The 19,619-nt window shown below is 46.0% G+C and overlaps 1 protein-coding gene across 3 annotated transcripts in view; it reads right to left on the bottom strand.

Annotated features, from left to right (window-relative positions):
* Nucleotides 1-19,619, bottom strand: part of LOC143767481 (uncharacterized) — a 32,492-nt gene that overhangs the window by 11,262 nt on the left and 1,611 nt on the right. Inside the window, exons 1-6 of one of the 3 annotated variants that reach the window (XM_077255861.1) lie at nucleotides 19,327-19,375; nucleotides 18,517-18,663; nucleotides 18,208-18,387; nucleotides 18,002-18,125; nucleotides 17,825-17,922; nucleotides 17,536-17,626 (exon numbers count right to left, since the gene is read on the bottom strand). In XM_077255861.1, coding sequence (XP_077111976.1) covers nucleotides 17,536-17,626; nucleotides 17,825-17,922; nucleotides 18,002-18,125; nucleotides 18,208-18,387; nucleotides 18,517-18,663; nucleotides 19,327-19,353 — 667 coding nt within the window. In that variant the 5' untranslated portion in view covers nucleotides 19,354-19,375. Of the gene's footprint in view, nucleotides 1-17,535; nucleotides 17,627-17,824; nucleotides 17,923-18,001; nucleotides 18,126-18,207; nucleotides 18,388-18,516; nucleotides 18,664-19,326; nucleotides 19,376-19,619 lie in introns of those variants that run through there. The other 2 variants (XM_077255862.1, XM_077255863.1) reach the window with 2 other exon arrangements.

Genomic DNA, 19,619 nt, shown 5'->3' with positions numbered 1-19,619 from the left:
AAAATTTAAGAAAAAAAACGTGGTCATGACACACTGGTATAATGGGGGGAAGGGGTGTTATCCATAGCCACCATCCCCATCCTGGTATACATGGTCCCCTCAACCCCATCCTGGTATACAAGGCCACCATCCCCATCCTGGTATACATGGTTCCCTCAACCCCATCCTGGTATACATGGCCACATCCCCATCCTGGTATACTTGGTCCCCTCTTCCCCATTCTGGTATACATGGCCACCATCCCATCCTGGTATACTTGGTCCCCTCTTCCCCCATCCTGGTATACTTGATCCGCTCTTCCCCATCCTGGTATACATGGTATGGTCCCCTCAACCCCATCCTGGTATACATGGCCACCATCCCCATCCTGGTATACTTGGTCCCCTCTTCCCCATTCTGGTATACATGGCCACCATCCCATCCTGGTATACTTGGTCCCCTCTTCCCCCATCCTGGTATACTTGATCCGCTCTTCCCCATCCTGGTATACATGGTATGGTCCCCTCAACCCCATCCTGGTATACATGGCCACCATCCCCATCCTGGTATACTTGGTCCCTCAACCCCATCCTGGTATACATGGCCACCATCCCCATCCTGGTATACTTGATCGGCTCTTCCCCATCCTGGTATACATGGCCACCATCCCCATCCTGGTATACTTGGCCCCCTCGTCCCCATCCTGGTAAACATGGCTACCTTCCCCATCCTGGTATAATTGGTCCCCTCTTCCCCATCCTGGTATACATGACCACCATCACCATCCTGGTACACTTGGTCCCCTCTTCCCCAACCTGGTATACATGGCCACCATCCCCATCCTGGTATTCTTGGCCCCCTCTTCCCCATCCTGGTAAACATGGACCCCATCATGGTGCACACATACAAAAAAAAACAACAATATTCCACTCACCTTTCTTCCTCTGCCTCGCAGCACTGCATCCTGTACTGATGTCAGCAGCTGGTTTTAACTTGTATCAGTGCATGACGTCACTGCCTTGCTCCCTCACACGCCGAGATAAGCTGACGGAATACTTAATGCTCCCCACGCTGTGAATATTCATCCTGTTTAATAGCAGGCAATAGCTGTTTAATAGCGGGCACACTGTTAGCCGCAACCACTGGCCCTGCAGCGGCTGGGCGATGACATAAGCCCGCTATTAAAGAGAATGAATATTCGCTCCTCTCCACTCCCATGGGCTTAAGTAAAATATGGTAAATGTTAGTTAGATTAAACAAAATATTTAATAAATATACAGTATGTAAGGACATGAAAATGTAACATTTGATAATTGCTAATATCCTGCAAATTTCAGATATTTTCATCATAAACACACAAAAAAGTACAATGAGAAGCATACTGTAGTGGAATATGTATATGTATGGATGAATGACCAGCAGTAACTTAGCATCTGTTCTAGGCTGCAGGTCAAAGGTCATGACCTATAGGCTGCAGAACGCTAGGCTGAGAGAGAGGCTGCAGAACGTCGGGAGGAGAGAGCTTTCAAGCTTCAGATGGCTCAAATAGAACATCCCGCAGCTGACCCCCTTCCAGGACATAAATCCAAGGAAACCACGTCTGGAAAACTTCCCTGTGATAGAGAAGGATACGGACTTAGATACTTTTCTTCGGGGGTTTGAAAAAACCTGCAGGCAATACCATCTACCCCGTGAGCAGTGGGCGCAGTAGCTAACCCCAGAGTTGAGAGGCAAAGCCCTGGAAGTTTTTGCTGGCCTCCCACCAGATCTAGATGGGAACTATGAGGCCATAAAAGAGGCCCTGATCAGGAAATACAACCTAACCCCAGAAGTGTATCAGAGAAAGTTCCAGAACCTACAACGTGGATCAACTGACAGCTATGCGGATTTCGTGAGCACCTTGAGGACCACGTTCCACCAATGGATCAGGGGACTTTCTGATAACAGTTTTGAGGACTTAACGGATCTTCTGGTCAAGGATCAATTTCTTCATATGTGCCCCATGGATGTATGACAATTTGTGTGTGATCGAGAGTCACAAACTGCGAATCAGACGGCAAAGATTGCTGACTGTTATGTGGCTAACAGGATGCCTGAGGTGCGGATGCCATCAGGACTCAGCTGGAAGGGAGGTGAGCCAAAGGGGATCCTTCTCCCTCTGCCGGCCGATTACCAGTGCTGCCCAAGCCCACCTCCTATGGGATCTCAGGGACTAGTCATTCTTTAGGTGGTGCACGCAAAGGTGACTCTGCTGCGCCCAGTAATGGTAAGCCCTGCCAATATCATACCAGGAAAGACTGTCTATATCCAGGAGTGGTCAGCCCTGCCATGCCCATGGCCCGGGTGTTTGGTGACTAACATAGTTATTATAAAGGTTGAAGGAAGACTTTAAGTCCATCTAGTTCAACCCATAGCCTAGCCTAACATGCCCGAACATGTTGATCCAGAGGAAGGCAAAAAAAAAACGTGGCAAAGAGTAAGCTCCACATTGGGAAAAAAAATTCCTTCCCGACTCCACATACGGCAATCAGACTAGTTCCCTGGATCAACGCCCTATCAAGGAATCTAGTATATATAACCTGTAACATTATACTTTTCAAGAAAGGCATCCAGTCCCTTCTTAAATTTAAGTAATGAATCACTCATTACAACTTCATACGGCAGAGAGTTCCGTAGTCTCACTGCTCTTACAGTAAAGAATCTGCGTCTGTTATTATGCTTAAACAGTCTTTCCTCCAGATGTAGAGGATGCCCCCTTGTCCCTGTTCAGGTCTATGATTACAAAGATCATCAGAAAGGTCTTTGTACTGTCCCCTCATATATTTATACATTAACATAAGATCACCCCTTAGCCTTCGTTTTTCCAAACTAAATAACCCCAAATGTAATAATCTATCTTGTTACTGCAGACCCCCCAGTCCTCTAATAACCTTGGTCGCTCTTCTCTGCACCCGCTCTAGTTCAGCTATGTCTTTCTTATACACCGGAGACCAGAACCGTGCACAGTATTCTAAGTGTGGTCGAACTAGTGACTTGTATAGAGGTAAAATTATGTTCTCCTCATGAGCATCTATGCCTCTTTTAATGCATCCCATTATTTTATTTGCCTTTGTAGCAGCTGCCTGACACTGGCCACTGAATATGAGTTTGTCATCCACCCATACACCCAGGTCTTTTTCATTGACGGTTTTGCCCAGAGTTTTAGAATTAAGCACATAGTTATACATCTTATTACTTCTACCCAAGTGCATGACCTTACATTTATCCCCATTAAAGCTCATTTGCCATTTATCAGCCCAAGCTTCTAGTTTACATAAATCATCCTGTAATATAAAATTGTCCTCCTCTGTATTGATTACCCTACAGAGTTTAGTGTCATCTGCAAATATTGAAATTCTGCTCTGTATGCCCCCTACAAGGTCATTAATAAATATGTTAAAAAGAAGAGGGCCCATTACTGAGCCCTGTGGTACCCCACTGCTAACCGCGACCCAGTCCGAGTGTGCTCCATTAATAACTATCCTTTGTTTCCTATCCCTGAGCCAGCTCTTAACCCACTTACACATATTTTCCCCTATCCCCATTATTCTCATTTTATGTATCAACCTTTTGTGTGGCACAGTATCAAAAGCTTTTGAAAAGTCCTTATACACTACGTCCATTAGGTTCCCTTGATCCAGTCCGGAACTTACCTCCTCATAGAAGCTGATCAAATTAGTCTGACATGAACGGTCCCTAGTAAACCCATGTTGGTATTGGGTCATGAGGTTATTCCTCTTCAGATACTCCAGTATAGCATCCCTTAGAACGCCCTCCAGGATTTTACCCACAGTAGAGGTTAAGCTTACTGGCCTATAATTACAGATTTCAGTTTTTGTCCCCTTTTTGAATATTGGCACCACATTTGCTATACGCCAGTCCTGTGGTACAGACCCTGTTATTATGGACTCTTAAAAGATTAAAAATAATGGTCTATCAATGACTGTACTTAATTCCTGCAGTACTCGGGGGGTGTATCCCATCCGGGCCCGGAGATTTGTCAATTTTAGTGATTTTTAGACTCCGCCGTACTTCCTGCTGGGTTAAGCAGGTGACACTTAATGGGGAATTTTTGTTATCGCTGATCATATTGTCTGCCATGGGATTTTCTTGTGTAAATACTGATGAAAAAAAGTCATTTAGCATATTGGCTTTTTCCTCATCCTCATCCACCACTTCACCCAGACTATTTTGAAGGGGGCCAACACTATCATTTTTTAGTTTCTTACTATTTACAGAGTTAAAGAATATTTTGGGGTTATTTTTACTCTCTCTGGCAATGAGTCTCTCTGTCTCAATCTTTGCTGCCTTGATTTGCTTTTTACAGAATTTATTTGATTTTCTGTATTTATTTAATGCCTCCTCACTACCTACTTCCTTTAATTCTCTAAATGCTTTCTTTTTGTCACTTATTGCGCCCCTTACAGCTCTATTTAGCCATATTGGTTTCCTCCTATTTCTAGTATGTTTATTCCCATACGGTATATACTGTGCACAGGTCCTATCCAGGATGCTAATAAACGTCTCCCATTTTCTTTGTGTACTTTTATGTCTCAGGATATCGTCCCAGTTAATTGCACTAAGATCATCTCTCATCCGTTGGAAATTTGCCCTCCTGAAGTTTAGTGTCCTTGTCACCCCTCTGCTACACATCTTATTAAATGATACATGAAAACTTATTATTTTGTGATCACTATTCCCCAAGTGACCCCCAACCCTTATATTTGCTATGCGGTCTGGCCTGTTGGTTAATATTAGGTCTAGCAGTGCCCCCCTCCTTGTTGGGTCCTGAACCAGTTGTGAAAGGTAATGGTCTCTCATATTTGTCAAAAACCGATTACCTTTGCTGAAACTGCAGGTTTCTGTTCCCCAATCTATTTCAGGGTAGTTGAAGTCCCCCATAATAATGACTTCTCCTTGAGTCGCAGCTTCATCTATTTGCTTTATGAGGATATTCTCCATTGCTTCCATTATTTTTGGAGATTTATAACAAACCCCTATCAGTAATTTATTATTTTTTTCCCCCTCCCCTTATCTCCACCCACAGGGACTCTACATTTTCATTAGATTCACCTATATTATCACGCAGGATGGGTTTTAAGGTCGATTTTACATACAGACACACCCCACCCCCTCGCTTATCTGTACGGTCATTTCTGAACAGACTATAGCTCTGTAAGCTAACAGCCCATGATGGTAGCGTGTATGAAGCGGGGTGTTTGGACTGTGTCGGGGTGTGAATTATTCTCCCATTGAATCATAGGACAGAGGTTGAATGCTGGACTGAGGGAGAGGAGATAGATTAAGCCCTGCAGGCGCAACCCCAAGTCACGTGCTGAGAAGCGAGTATGTGACCAATTCTCTACTTAAGCAAGAAGCTTTTACCCAGAGAAGTGACTTATGCCACCATTGAAAAGGAATGTTTAGCAATTGTGTGTGCTCTGGAGAAACTGCAACCATACCTCTATGGGTGCAACTTCACTGTGATAACAGATCATAAGATCACCCACTGAGTTGGCTCAGCAGAGTAGTTGGGGACAACAGTAAAATGATAAGATGGAGCCTCAGGGTACCGTCTCACAGTGGCACTTTTGTCGCTACAACGGTACGATCCGTGACGTTCCAGCGATATCCATACGATATCGCTGTGTCTGACACGCAGCAGCGATCAGGGACCCCGCTGAGAATCGTACGTCGTAGCAGATCGTTTGGAACTTTCTTTCGTCGCTGGATCTCCCGCTGTCATCGTTGGATCGGTGTGTGTGACACCGATCCAGCGATGTGTTCGCTTGTAACCAGGGTAAACATCGGGTTACTAAGCGCAGGGCCACGCTTAGTAACCCGATGTTTACCCTGGTTACCATCATAAAAGTAAAAAAAAACAAACAGTACATACTCATTCCGGTGTCCGTCAGGTCCCTTGCCGTCTGCTTCCCGCTCTGACTGAGTGCCGCCGTAAAGTGAAAGCAGAGCACAGCGGTGACGTCACCGCTGTGATGTGCCTTACGACGGCACTCAGTCAGAGCGGGAAGCAGACTGCGAGGGACCTGACGGACACCGGAATGTGAGTATGCACTGTTTGTTTTTTTTTTACTTTTACGATGGTAACCAGGGTAAACATTGGGTTACTAAGCGCGGCCCTGAGCTTAGTAACCCGATGTTTACCCTGGTTACCCGGGGCCTTCGGCATCGTTGGTCGCTGGAGAGCTGTCTGTGTGACAGCTCTCCAGCGACCACACAACGACTTTCCAACGATCACGGGCAGGTCGTATCGCTGGTCGTGATTGTTGGAAAGTTGCGGAGTGTGACGGTACCCTTACATATTGAATATTACAGCAATATGATTTTACCATTCAACATAAGAAAGGAATCGATCACGGCAATGCTGATGGCTTATCTCGCCAAGGTGGGGGGGAACCATATATGCACTCGGGAGCCTGCCTGTAATTCAATCCCCATGCGTGTTCATAAGGAGGGAGGTGTAGTGGAATATGTATATGTATGGATGTATGCCCAGCAGTAACTTAGCATTTGTTCTAGGCTGCAGGTCTTCACAAAGGTCATGGCCTATGTTATCCTGAGAAAAAGACAGTCTTCCTAGTCTCACCTCGGGGGATTTCCTGAACACACTCAAGTGGAAATATTTCACACTCTTTTAAACAGACAAGCCAATTGCAGCATGACACTATTTACTATGAGAAATGTCACACAAATAGGTTCAAAGAAAAATAATGTATTCATTGGTAAAATAGCCAGGATCCAGTCACAAACCAAGGATTAGAATATTAACTTGAAAGGCTGGTCTACAAATTTGATCTCCAGGCTGACTCTATAAATTAGGCCTTTACACATAAAAAGGTGTTCGCAGATTGAGGGGCAACCAAGCTGATGTGAGCCACTCCATATTCATCCCCCCCCCCTCAGGGAGCAGAATGCCGGACTGCAAAGTTTAGATATTTCTGTAAAGTTTCTCCCTATATTTTTATAACTGTTTTGCATATTTGTATGTCACTTTTAATTATCATATTTTTATATCTTTTACTGTAAGCACTGTACCTTTTCTATTAAAACTTAAAACTTTAAGTTTGAACCTTGTATGCTCTAAAGAATCCATATATAACCCAAAAAGATATTCACCAGACCAATTTGATTAATCAATAATATTTTATTAAAATATAAAAATATATATCACCAAAACACTTAAAGAAGTTGTCCACTACAATAAACATTTTTTCTTTTCATAAATCTTGCTATTATGTGCCACTGAAAACATCCACTGTCTTTATTTTAGCAATATTACCTTTTATCATGCTGTAGCAGCACATCTTCAGTGCTGGATCCAGCTCTCATGGGGTTAATCGACAACTTCCTTTCTCCTGACTTACTGTGCTCTAATACTACAAGTTCCATGATGCATTGCACTCGCCTGTAACTCTGCACCTGGCACACCCACTCCAAAACACACCCCAACCCCTCCCTCCTCTATCTTCAAAAAGATTTGTGATGTCATTTCTGTCCAACCTCCTCTTTTACATTTGTCCAACCCACACTCCATTACACATAGATAGATAGATAGATAGATAGATAGATAGATAGATAGATAGATAGATAGATAGATAGATAGATAGATAGATAGATATGGGATAGATAGATATGGGATAGATAGATATGGGATGGATAGATAGATGAATACAGATATATCTATGTCTATTTCCATAGGTATGTCCATATCCATGTTTCTAAACCCCTTCAGTCCTGGAGCTTTTCTTCGTTTATCGCTCCCCTTCTTTCCAGAGCCATAATTTTTCAGTCAATATGGCCATGTGGGGGCTTATCTTCGACGGGACAAGTTCTACTTTTGAACGACACAATTGGTTTTACCATGTCGTGTAACAGAAAATGTGAAAAATAGTCAAAGTGCGATGAAATTGCAAAAAAAGTGCAATCCCACACTTGTTTTTTGCTTGGCTTTTTTGCTAGGTTCACTAAATGCTAAGGCTGTGTGCACACGTTGCGGATTTGATTGCAGATCCGCAGCGTTTTTTGCCGCACACAATTGCATCAAATCCGCAGTGTAGTGCACAAACAATGTAAGTCTATGGGAGCCGCAAACTTGTTGTGCACATGCTGCGGATAAAGCCGCAACGAAACGCAGCTTTTTTTTCTCGCAGCATGTCACTTTTTTTGTGCCGAACTGCATCGTTTCTGCACTCATAGACTTTCATTGAGTCAGGCACATCCGCAGCAAAACCGCAGATGTAAAAAAGATGTGCAGTTTAGATGCGGATGTGGGTCCGAGAAACGCTGCAGTTCGCGAGGAGGGAAGTGTGTGGGCGGAATGTGGGCGGTGACGGTGAGCGTGTATGTGTGTGCGGGCAGGGTCTGCGGGCTGTTCGGATGTGTGCGGCGCTGTGCGGGACTGTTCAGGTGTGTGCGGGGTCTGCGGGCTGTTCAGGTGTGTGCGGGACTGTTCGGGTGTGTGCAATGCTGTGCAGGGCTGTGCAGGGGGTCTTTTGGGGTGTGTGTGCAGGCATCATCCGATGGGACTACAAGTACGCAGCATCCAATCTGCAGCTAATTCGGATGTAATCCGGACAGTGGACACACACCCTACACTATCCATACATCTATCAATAGATATATCTATCCAGACACATCTACAGATAGATATAGGAATAGGTAGATGTGTGCATCTATAGATCTATCTATATGTAGATCTGTCTATCCATTTCATCTATCATCTATATGTCTATCTATCTGTGTGTAATTGAGTGTGGGTTGGACAATAATGACATCACAAATCGTTTTTTTTTGTTCAATAATACATCTTTATTTAGCTTTCAAAAACGCATACAAAAACGCACAAAAAACACGCAAAAACCGCACCAAGAACTGCATCAAAACCACACAAAAAACCCACATCAAAACCGTGCAAAAAACATGAAAAAAACATGAAAAAAATGCATCCAAAATGCAGCGGCGTTTTCTGCAAGGAGATGCAGATTTTGTTCAGAAAATTCTGCACCCAAATCTGCAAAGTGTGTACACAGCCTAAAACTGACCTGCCACTATGATTCTCCAGGTCATTATGAGTTCATAGACACCAAACACATCTAGGTTATTTTTTATCTAAGTGGTGAAAAAAAATTCCAAAGTTTGCTAAAAAGAAATAAAATAATTGCGCCATTTTCCGATACCCGTAGCGTCTATATGTTCTGAGCTGTCGGGTGAGGGCTAATTTTTTGCGTGCCGAGCTGACGTTTTTAATGATACCACTTTTGTGCAGATACGTTCTTTTGATCGCCCATTATTGCATTTTAATGCAGTGTCACTTCGACAAAAAAAAACGTAATTTTGTCTTTTGATTTTTTTTTCTCGCTACGCCGTTTAGGGATCATGTACATTTTTTTTTGTATTGAAAACAGCTGACATGTTGCGGCTTTGAAGTGGGCTCACCGCGAAGCCCACCTCAAAGCGGGGGATACTGCCAGCTGACCTATTTCGTCAGCTGGCAGAAGGGGGTTAATGAACAATGTTTCAGTTAAAAAAAAAATGGCGTGGGCTCCCGCAAAATTTTCTGCGCCAGAAGGGGAAAGCCGATGGCCGGGGGCCAATATTTGTAGCCTGCTATGAATATCAGCCCGCAGCTGTCTGCGTAGCCTTTACTGGCTATTAAAATAGGAGGATCCCCCCAAAAAATGACGTGGGGTCCCCCTATATTTTATAGCCAGAATGGCTACGCAGACAGCTGCGGGCTGATATTCATAGCCTAGAGAGGGGCCATGGATATGGCCCCTCCCCCGGCTACAAATACCAGTCCGTAGCCGCCCCAGAAATGGCGCATCTGTAAGATGCACCAATTCTGGCACTTAGCCCCTTCTCTTCCCACTCCGGTGTAGCGGTGGGATATGGGGTAATAAGGGGTTAATGTCAACTTGCTATTGTAAGGTGACATTAAGCCGGGTTAATAACGGAGTGGCGTCAATAAGACACCTATCCGTTATTAATCCAATAGTAATAAAGGGGTAATAAAACACACATTAGGAAAAAAGTATTTTATTATTCTTCATTTAACCATACTTACCAAACTTCAGCGCCTGCAAAAAACGTAAAATAATAAACCATATACTACCTGTCCGCCGTAGTCCAATTAATAACGAGTGTCCCACGACGATCTCCCTTATAGAACACTGACATCGGGTGATGTCACTGCTCTATAGGACACTCCGTGACACACTGACAGGAGACAATGGCTCCTGCAGTGCATCACTGAGGTTACTATAGTTCACTGGTCTCACTTTATGGCAAAAAGCTGCATGGGAACTTTCTCACACAGCAATGCCATAAAGTGAGACTAGGGACTATTTTTTCACAGGGGCGTAGGAATACATTGTGGGGACTACATTGTGGAAGGATACCTTCCTCCCTTCATTGTGTTCCTGGAGCCCCTGGAGAGCGGTCGCATCAGCTGATGCTCCTGCTCTCCACGGGAGATCATCGAGGGACACTTGTTTAATTGGATTTCTGCGGATCAGGGAGTATATTGGTTGTTTATTATTTTAATATTTTTTACAGATGACACTGGCTTCGGGGAACAAAGTGACAAGTGATGGTGAGTATGTACTCTGTGTTACATGTACTGTATGTCTATATGTATGTTGTATGTATGTATGTACTGCATGTATGTACTGTATGTGGCATGTTGCATGATGTCACATGCTGCATGTCGTCGCATGGCGTTGCATGGCGCATGTCGCATGCTGCATGTCGTCGCATGCTGCATGTCGTCGCATGCTGCATGTCGTCCATTGCTGCATGTCGTCGCATGCTGCATGTCGTCGCATGCTGCATGTCGTCCATTGCTGCATGTCGTCCATTGCTGCATGTCGTCCATTGCTGCATGTCGTCCATTGCTGCATGTCGTCCATTGCTGCATGTCGTCCATTGCTGCATGTCGTTGCATGTTGTCACATATAGAATATTGCATGGTGCATGTTGCATGATGTCACATGTCGCATTTCGTCGCATGGCGCAGCATGGCGCATGTTGTCGCAAGGCGCATGTCGTCGCATGGTGCATGTCGCATGCTGCATGTCGTCGCATGTTGTCACATGTCGCTTGCTGCATGTCGTCACATGGCGCATGTCGTCGCATGTTGTCACATGTCGCTTGCTGCATGTCGTCACATGGCGCATGTCGTCGCATGTAGCAGGTCACATGTCGCATGCTGCATGTCACAAGGCGCATTTCGCCGCATGGCGCATGTTGTAGCATGTCGCCGCATGTTGTCTCATGTCGCATGGTGCATGTCACATTTCGCATGCTGCATGTTGTCGCATGGTGCATGTCATCACATGGCGCCGCATGTCATCGCATGTCCTGTATGTGTGTTCTATGTATGTATGTATGTAGCACCTACAGCAGCACCTTCTACACGCAGAAAGACCCGACACAGACAACGGCAGCCCTGGCACACTATGCAAACACGCTTTCTTCAGCGTTGTTCAAGGTGTGCAGAGCGGCAGTGGAGAAGGTCTCTCTTAGCAGAAGACTTCATCCACTATAAGTTCATGCTCAAAACCTATAACTCTGCCCTTTATCAGGCCAAACAATCCTACTTCATCACCCTCATCACCTCACTATCCAACAACCCAAAACTACTTTTTGAAACCTAAAGTACAGGCCCCCATCACCGATCTCAGTGGAGAGGATCTGGCCACTTACTTCCTAGAAAAAATCAACCACATCCATCAGGATATCTCAGCGCAATCTCCTCAGTGCCTGGATCCCCTTCCCTGCCGCACCTCAAGCTCACTAGACATCTTTGAGCCTGTCTCAGAAGAAGAAGTTTCCAAGCTCCTCGCTTCTGCTCGGCCTACAACCTGCAACAGTGACCCCATTCCTTCACATCTCCTGCAGTCTCTCTTATCAGTGGTCACCACTCACCTGACTAAAATATTTAACCTATCTCTTTCTTCAGGTATCTTTCCCTCATTTAAACATGCCATCATTACCCCTTTACTTAAAAAGCCATCCCTGTACCAGAACTGCACTGCTAACTACAGACCTGTATCTAACCTTTCCTTCATCTCTAAACTCCTGGAACGCTTGGTCCACTCCCGTCTGATCCGCTATCTCTCGGATAACTCTCTTCTCGACCCCTTACAATCTGGTTTCCGCTCTTTACACTCCACTGAAACTGCCCTCACTAAAGTCTCTAATGACCTACTAACTGCTAAATCCAAAGGTCATTGCTCCCTGCTGATTCTCCTGGATCTCTCTGCCGCATTTGACACTGTGGATCACCAGCTCCTTCTCACTATGCTCCGCTCTATAGGACACAGACCTCTCCTGGTTCTCCTCCTACCTCTCTGACAGCTCATTCACTGTATCCTTTGCCGGCTCCTCTTCCTCTCCTCATCCCCTTACTATCGGGGTTCCGCAGGGCTCAGTTCTAGGCCCCCTCCTCTTCTCTCTATACACGGCCCCTATTGGACAAATAATCAGTAGATTTGGGTTCCAGTATCATCTCTATGCTGATGACACCCAATTATACACTTCTTCCCCTGTCATCACCCCTACCCTAATTCAAAATACCAAGGATTGTCTGTCTGCTGTCTCTAACATCATGTCCTCCCTCTATCTGAAACTAAATCTCTCCAAAACTGAACTTCTTGTGTTTCTCCCTTCTACTAACCTCACTCTACCCAACATCGAAATTACCCTGGAGGGTTCAACCATAACTCCCAAGCAGCATGCCCGCTGTCTTGGGGTCACATTCGACACCGATCTTTCCTTTACTCCCTATATCCGATCACTCACTCGCTCGCTCTTGTCACCTGCATCTTAAAAACATCTCCAGAATCCGACCTTTTCTCACCTTTGAAACTGCTAAGACTCTTACTGTCGCTCTTATTCATTATCGTCTGGACTACTGCAACTCTCTTCTGATCGGTCTCCCTCTTACCAAACTTTCTCCTCTCCAATCCATCTTGAATGCGGCAGCCAGGGTCATGTTTTTGTCCAGCCGCTTCACCGATGCCTCCATCTTGTACCAGTCATTACACTAGCTACCCATTCACTACAGGGTCCAGTATAAACTCATCGCTCTCACCCACAAAGCTCTCCACAGTTTTGCACCGCCTTATATCTCCTCTCTCATCTCTGTCTATCGCCCTACACGTGCCCTCCGTTCTACAAATGACCTAAGGCTAACTACCCCCGTAATCCGAACCTCGCACCTCCGTCTCCCAAGACTTCTCTCGTGCTGCGCCCGCTCTCTGGAATGCACTTCCCCAGACGATCAGACTGATACCTAGCCCCGACCTATTCAAGCGTGCTCTAAAAACCCATCTCTTCAAACAAGCCTACCACATCAACTACTCAGTAAACTAACTTTGTCCTGTTCCCTCCTTCCAAATATTATCTGCATGTGGATCTGCACCCTACTATTCATCTGTCTCCACACCCTCCATGCACATGATAACTGCACTTGATACTTGACTATTGCACTTAAACACACGGGCTGATGACCGGATCATGCAGCTTTATACGAAAATCCCTATTTATTATAATTGCCAGACCTGAAATAACAAGCACTTTTCACCTATTGTCCCCCCCCCCATTTCCTTGTAGATTGTAAGCTTGCGAGCAGGGACCTCACTCCTAATGTCACTAAATGTCCTAAATTGTCTTAACTTGTATTGAATTTATTGTCTGTATATGTCCCCGCTTAATTTTAAAGTGCTGCGGAATATGCTGGCGCTATATAAATAAAGATTATTATTAAAGATTATTATTGTATGTACTGTGTGTGTGTGTGTGTGTGTGTGTGTGTGTTTTTTTTTTTTACATTCAACACATTAGCAGGATGATGGGACTACTACTGTCCCATCATTGGCTAATGTGTCACTGACTGTCACTGTAGCAGGCAGAGCCCGATGGGACTTCTAGTCCCATCGGACAATGCCTGCACACAGAGAGAGACACACACACACCTCAAAGACCCCCCCCCCCCCCGCAGCAGACCCAGCACATACTGGCGTCGGCACGCACATACCGGCGTCGGCCCCCACATACCGGCGCCGGCATGCAGGGCCCCGGCACCGGCACGCACATACCGGCGTCGGCATGCAGAGCCCCGGCACGCACATACCGGCGTCGGCATGCAGAGCCCCGGCACCGGCACGCACATACCGGCGTCGGCATGCAGAGCCCCGGCACCGGCATGCACATACCGGCGTCGGCATGCAGAGCCCCGGCGCCGGCACGCAGAGCCACGGCACCGACACGCACATACCGGCACCGGCGCGCAGACACCGGCGCCCACACAATCAATCAGCCCTGCCTAGCCCCGCCCTCCCCCAGCACAGCCCCGCAGTCAGCCCCCAGCCCCGCCCACAGCCCAGTCACTCTTGATGAGTGACTGCTGACTGTGAGGCTGGATCACGCCTGCTGCTGACGTCACGTCAATTTCCAGAGTCTGGAATTTGACGTGACGTCGGCGGAAATAAGCAGTGGCTGCAGCCTGGGGGTCACGTGACCGGGACTCAGCCGCAGGAATAGCGCCGCTCACAGGCGAAAACGGCAACGGAAGGTATTTGCACAATTCATCAGGGGCCACGGGGGGATACATTGGGGGGTTAATTGAAAGTAGTGGACAACCCCTTTAATAAAAAATGGAAACTTTATTTTGCTGATAAAAAGATGTATAATTTATTAAAAAAAATATTAAAATAATTGTACACGAAATATGGGGGTCAACCACAAAACTATGTATGCACAGGGCAGGGCATACTGAAACTGATTGGCACAAAAATAAAAGGTAATCTGTGACCTTAATCAAAGTGCATAATGTGCATATATCCAAATAATAATAAATATATCAAAGAATTTATTAGCAAAAAATGTCATCCATTAACCACAATAAAAAGTGCAATGTGCTAATAAATATAAATAAAACCAAATAAATTCAGATAATCCAGTGAAAAATCCATATCACAAAGGGTTAGTGCAAACCAAAATATCTGAAATAAAGTGCATAAATATATGATGAATAAATATAAGGTAACAGAACCGCAATTATTTTATACCAAGATCAACACAATTTGATGACGAAGCGGCAAGCGAAACGTGCATTGGAGTGGTGTGTGCAGGGCAGTGGCGTCCTGATACTGGTTGGTATTGTGGCCATTATTTATTTTGCGGAGGCATTTGCTTCATACACTTTATGCACTCTTTATATGGCACAAATTGCAAGACATATGAAAGCCCGCATAGAGTTTGCTAAAATACACATGAAGGACTCGCAGACTATGAGAAATAAGATTCTCTGGTCTGATGAGACAAAGATAGACCTTTTTGGTGATAATTCTAAGCGGTATGTGTGGAGAAATCCAAGCACTGGTCATCACCTGCCCAATACAATCCCAACAGTGAAACATGGTGGTGGCAGCATCATGCTATGGGGGTGTTCTTCTGCTGCAGGGACAGGACAACTGGTTGTCACTGAAGGAAACATGAATGCAGCCAAGTACAGAGATATCATGGATGAAAACCTCTTCCAGAGTGCTCTGGACCTCAGACTTAGCCGAAGGTTCAGGTTCTAACAAGATAATGACCCTAAGCAAGCAGTTAAAAGAACCCATATAATGCTCCATACAAATGGGCCCCATATAATGCTCCATACATAAAAAATAAATACCTACCACTCCTCTTTCCCCACTGGCTGCAGATCCGGTCTCCTTAGCTCCAGTATCTTGAGCCTATTCTGGCTCTCTGCACTGCTCAGTGCAGAGGACGCGCTGTAGTGATCACGCTGAGATGTCAGAATCAGGAGACATAAAAGAGACGGGACCTGCGGCCAGCAGGGAATTAGGAGAGTTGTCTATTTCAAACAGGTTAAAGTACGTGGGCGTTGGCACCCCCTCCCCCGACTAATGGGCCCCATAGCATTCTGGTTTACCCAACGGATAGTGGGCTCCCTGCTTGCTCAGGGCCCCAATACTTGCCCGAGTGTGCAGGGTATTGACGCCGGGCCTACGTAGGAGCCAATATTGTCTGTCAGCTGAGTTTCATGACTACATCTTAGCCATTTTAACATGGTCCAAAGCGAAAATCTCTTAAATTTGGATGTCACACATTTCCAGACACTTCAGAGACGTTTTTTAAAGACCTCCAGTCATTTGCAGACTCACAAGTGGGAAAAAGACCAGTTATACTGCAATCAAACATATCATACCTAGCGAACCATTAGAAAGAGAAGATGTAGTGTGAGTACTACACAAATAAGTAAGAGGAGCAAGCAGTGGTCTAGTGGCAGCGTTGTGTCCACATGACTGTAATATGGCTGTGTAAGGAGGTAGACAAGACAGCGGGTACCTGCATGCCGGGTCTGGAAATAGAAAGGCTGCATCCTAAGATAGGGGGGGGGGGGGAAGCCTTAGTGTGGGCGGACCTTCCCCTGCTCTCTGGGGGGAAGCCTGAGCAAGGAGGACCTTCCTGGGGAAGGATAAGGGCAGAGAGAGACAGAAAAGGGCGCACAGGAGCAGAGGCATAAAATTAGTAGTGCGCGAAACAGAGTAGTCTGGCGTCGGCAGAGAGGAGTGTGCAGAGCAGCGTGCTCTGCTTCCCTCATCTGAGTGTACCGGTGTGGCAAGGGGCCATATAGGAGGAGCCCCCGTCGCATGCAGAGCAGAACCATACACAGCAGAGCCGTATAACCCCAGACGAGCCGTGCAGACCGTGCGGAGCTGAGCCAGCTGTGCAGCTGCCAGAGAGAGATATTACCTGCCCTGAGAGCACAAGCGGCGTTCAAGCCATTGCCTGTCATCGCTCACCAACAACAGTGGGGACCAGGGAGAAAGAGACGTGTGGTGAGAGTCCGGTCTCCGTGTCCATGAGTACTGCACGTGCCCCATAAGAGTGACCGGGGACAGTACAGACCTTCGCACCCTGACTGGGCCATTAAACACCTACCGAGCCACGCTGGGCTCGTACAAGACCGTGACCGGTAATACCGTGGCTGTCAGGAGAGTAGTACAGGAGACACGTCGGGCTTAGACACTACCGTGGCCCGTAATCTTGGAGGCATCTACAGTATATGGACTACGGGCAGTGGAAGGTACCGGAGACCGACCACTGTCACCAGAAGACGGGGTATTGTTGTTTGCTGAACCCCATTAATAAAGGACACTGCGCTCGCCGTTGTCGGCGCTATAGATTACACAGCAGGAGCTGCAGTGTTTGGACTTCCTGTAACCCGTGTTCCCATATTGTCGGTATTTGTACTGTCGTACTTAAGTTTTGACACTTACACCGTTTATCTCTTTACCTCCCTGCCTGGAGTGTTTCCCCTGTAAATAAACCTGTTAACCCTTGATCTGCATCCAGTCCGTCACTGCATACACTGCGTTCCTGCTTGATATCTTACAGCCAGACTACATCACCGGAAAAACAGCCACATCAAGAGACTGAGAAGAATCTCTGACTTCTCTACATTTAGTGGTTACTACTCACCTGGGTAGTCATCTGTAGGAATCTCCTCTTCACGTCGTTCATCACCCCTCACATATGTCTCTGTAGTATTAATATGGGTCAGATCTTCACCCTGAAACAAAGTTTGTAAAAGTCACAGAGAGATGGAGAAGTCACATCTATGATCAGCTCTAATCCTGCCATCTCCACCGTTCTCATTACACAAGTATAAAACATATAATACTGGTGGATAAAACAAGACTGAACACAAGACCTTCACAGCCGTCTACACATCATAGGGGAGATCTCATGACACCTTCTCTCCATCTACCTGATAATCCAGAGTAACATTGGGATTTTCTTGTTTACAGTCCTGTGGAAGAAGAGGACGGGGACATCTCTCTGGTGTTGTCCTCTTACTGGAAAGATCTGGAGGAAACACATACAGGGAATGAATTCATTCTTTACATACAGATAATTATAGGCCGTGTGTATTTAGTCCTATTACCTGGTGATGTGAGGGGCTGGGAAACCTCCATCATGATGTCCTTGTACAGATCTTTGTGTCCTTCTAAATACTCCCACTCCTCCATGGAGAAATAGACAGTGACATCCTGACACCTTATAGGAACCTAAAAAATGCAATGATACCGTCATCCCCCGATCCTTTTATAGCGTTACTGTATAATGTCCCAGCATTCCCAGCAGTGTCACCTCTCCAGTCAGCAGCTCAATCATCTTGTAGATGAGTTCTAGGATCTTCTGGTCATTGATGTCCTCATGTATCAGGGGGCGAGGTGGAGGCCCTGTGATCGGGCTTAGGGGTCTTCCCCATTCCTCACACACAGGGGCCTGACAGCGCTCACTAGAGGTCTTCTTCACTATTGTGTAATCCTGGTTATGGAGAGACACATTAATAAACCTCACTACAGACATTTCCAGAGTCCTCACCTCTCCAGTTCTGTCCATCTGTTATTCCCATAGATAAGAATGATGTAATGTGACGTCATCAGATTCTCTCACCTCTCCAGTAAGCCGGAAGAGGATCTCTAGGGTGACGTGTAATATCCTCTCCGCCATCTTGTCCCTGTCCCTATTCATCCTTGATGGGGCAATGAGAATTCTCTTATATAGAAAATCTCCACCGAGAGGATCTGATATTGTAGGGACCTGAAAGAGAAGATGATGACGATGTAATATAATAAAGGATCCTGTGTACATACAACTACTGGAGATAAGAAGGGAACATATGAGGAGATAGAACTATTGGGATGATCTCTTAAGGTGAGCTCTTAGTGATTGCTTGCCCCTGACCTGATAAATGCATACATAGAAGAGATCGGACACAGGGTCAGATGTGCACTCCTCTCTGGGCAAGAGCTGCCACAGAACTGAACTTTATTAGTATAAACAAAAGAGCATGTAGCAAACAGGAAGAGGGCGCTGCAGAGCTTCTCAGCAGGGTTGTATCAGTCTGTGCTAGGTCTATTCCACATATGGTCTTCAGTGGATCCACCTCACATTCCAAGGATTCCAGGGCTACGAGTTCCAGGATGTAGACGCCATCTTGCCACACCACATATACTACTGGCTTATGTAAGGTTAATCATTGATTTCATTAGCCATTCTCTCCTTCAGAGAACGTGGAAATGTAGGACTTTGTCTGAACATATCCTATGTCCCAACATCCCATTACAGTCATAGACAATAATAATAATATGTCAGACAGTGACCTAACCGCTGAGACATTACATAAGAGAGAGGTGCACAGGAACAATACAGCGCTGAAGGGGTTACTGCCCCGCCCAGTAATGGGGAATCTCCAGCACCTACCTCCACCTGCAGAGCCGCACACCACATATATGGCTGTTCTGTGCGCACAGGACCTGTGGTGAGGTCACAGGAGGGGAGGAGTCAGGGGTCACATGATCAGGGGCCTCAGTGTATGCAGGACTCTGCTGTGCTGGTTGTCATGGTGCTGGATGAGGGGAAGTTTATGTGTGGGGTCAGGAGGGGTTTACAGGGTGGATGTAGCAGAGCCGTGTGAGTACGAGGTGTACGGAGCGGAGCCGTGTGTATGAGGTGTACAGAGCGGAGCCGTGTGTGTACGAGTTGTACGGAGCAGA

The sequence above is a fragment of the Ranitomeya variabilis genome, chromosome 4 (genome assembly GCF_051348905.1).
Source record: "Ranitomeya variabilis isolate aRanVar5 chromosome 4, aRanVar5.hap1, whole genome shotgun sequence".
Lineage (NCBI taxonomy): Eukaryota > Metazoa > Chordata > Amphibia > Anura > Dendrobatidae > Ranitomeya > Ranitomeya variabilis.
Note: the sequence above shows the minus strand (reverse complement) of the source record. Positions and strands in the feature narration are given on the sequence as shown.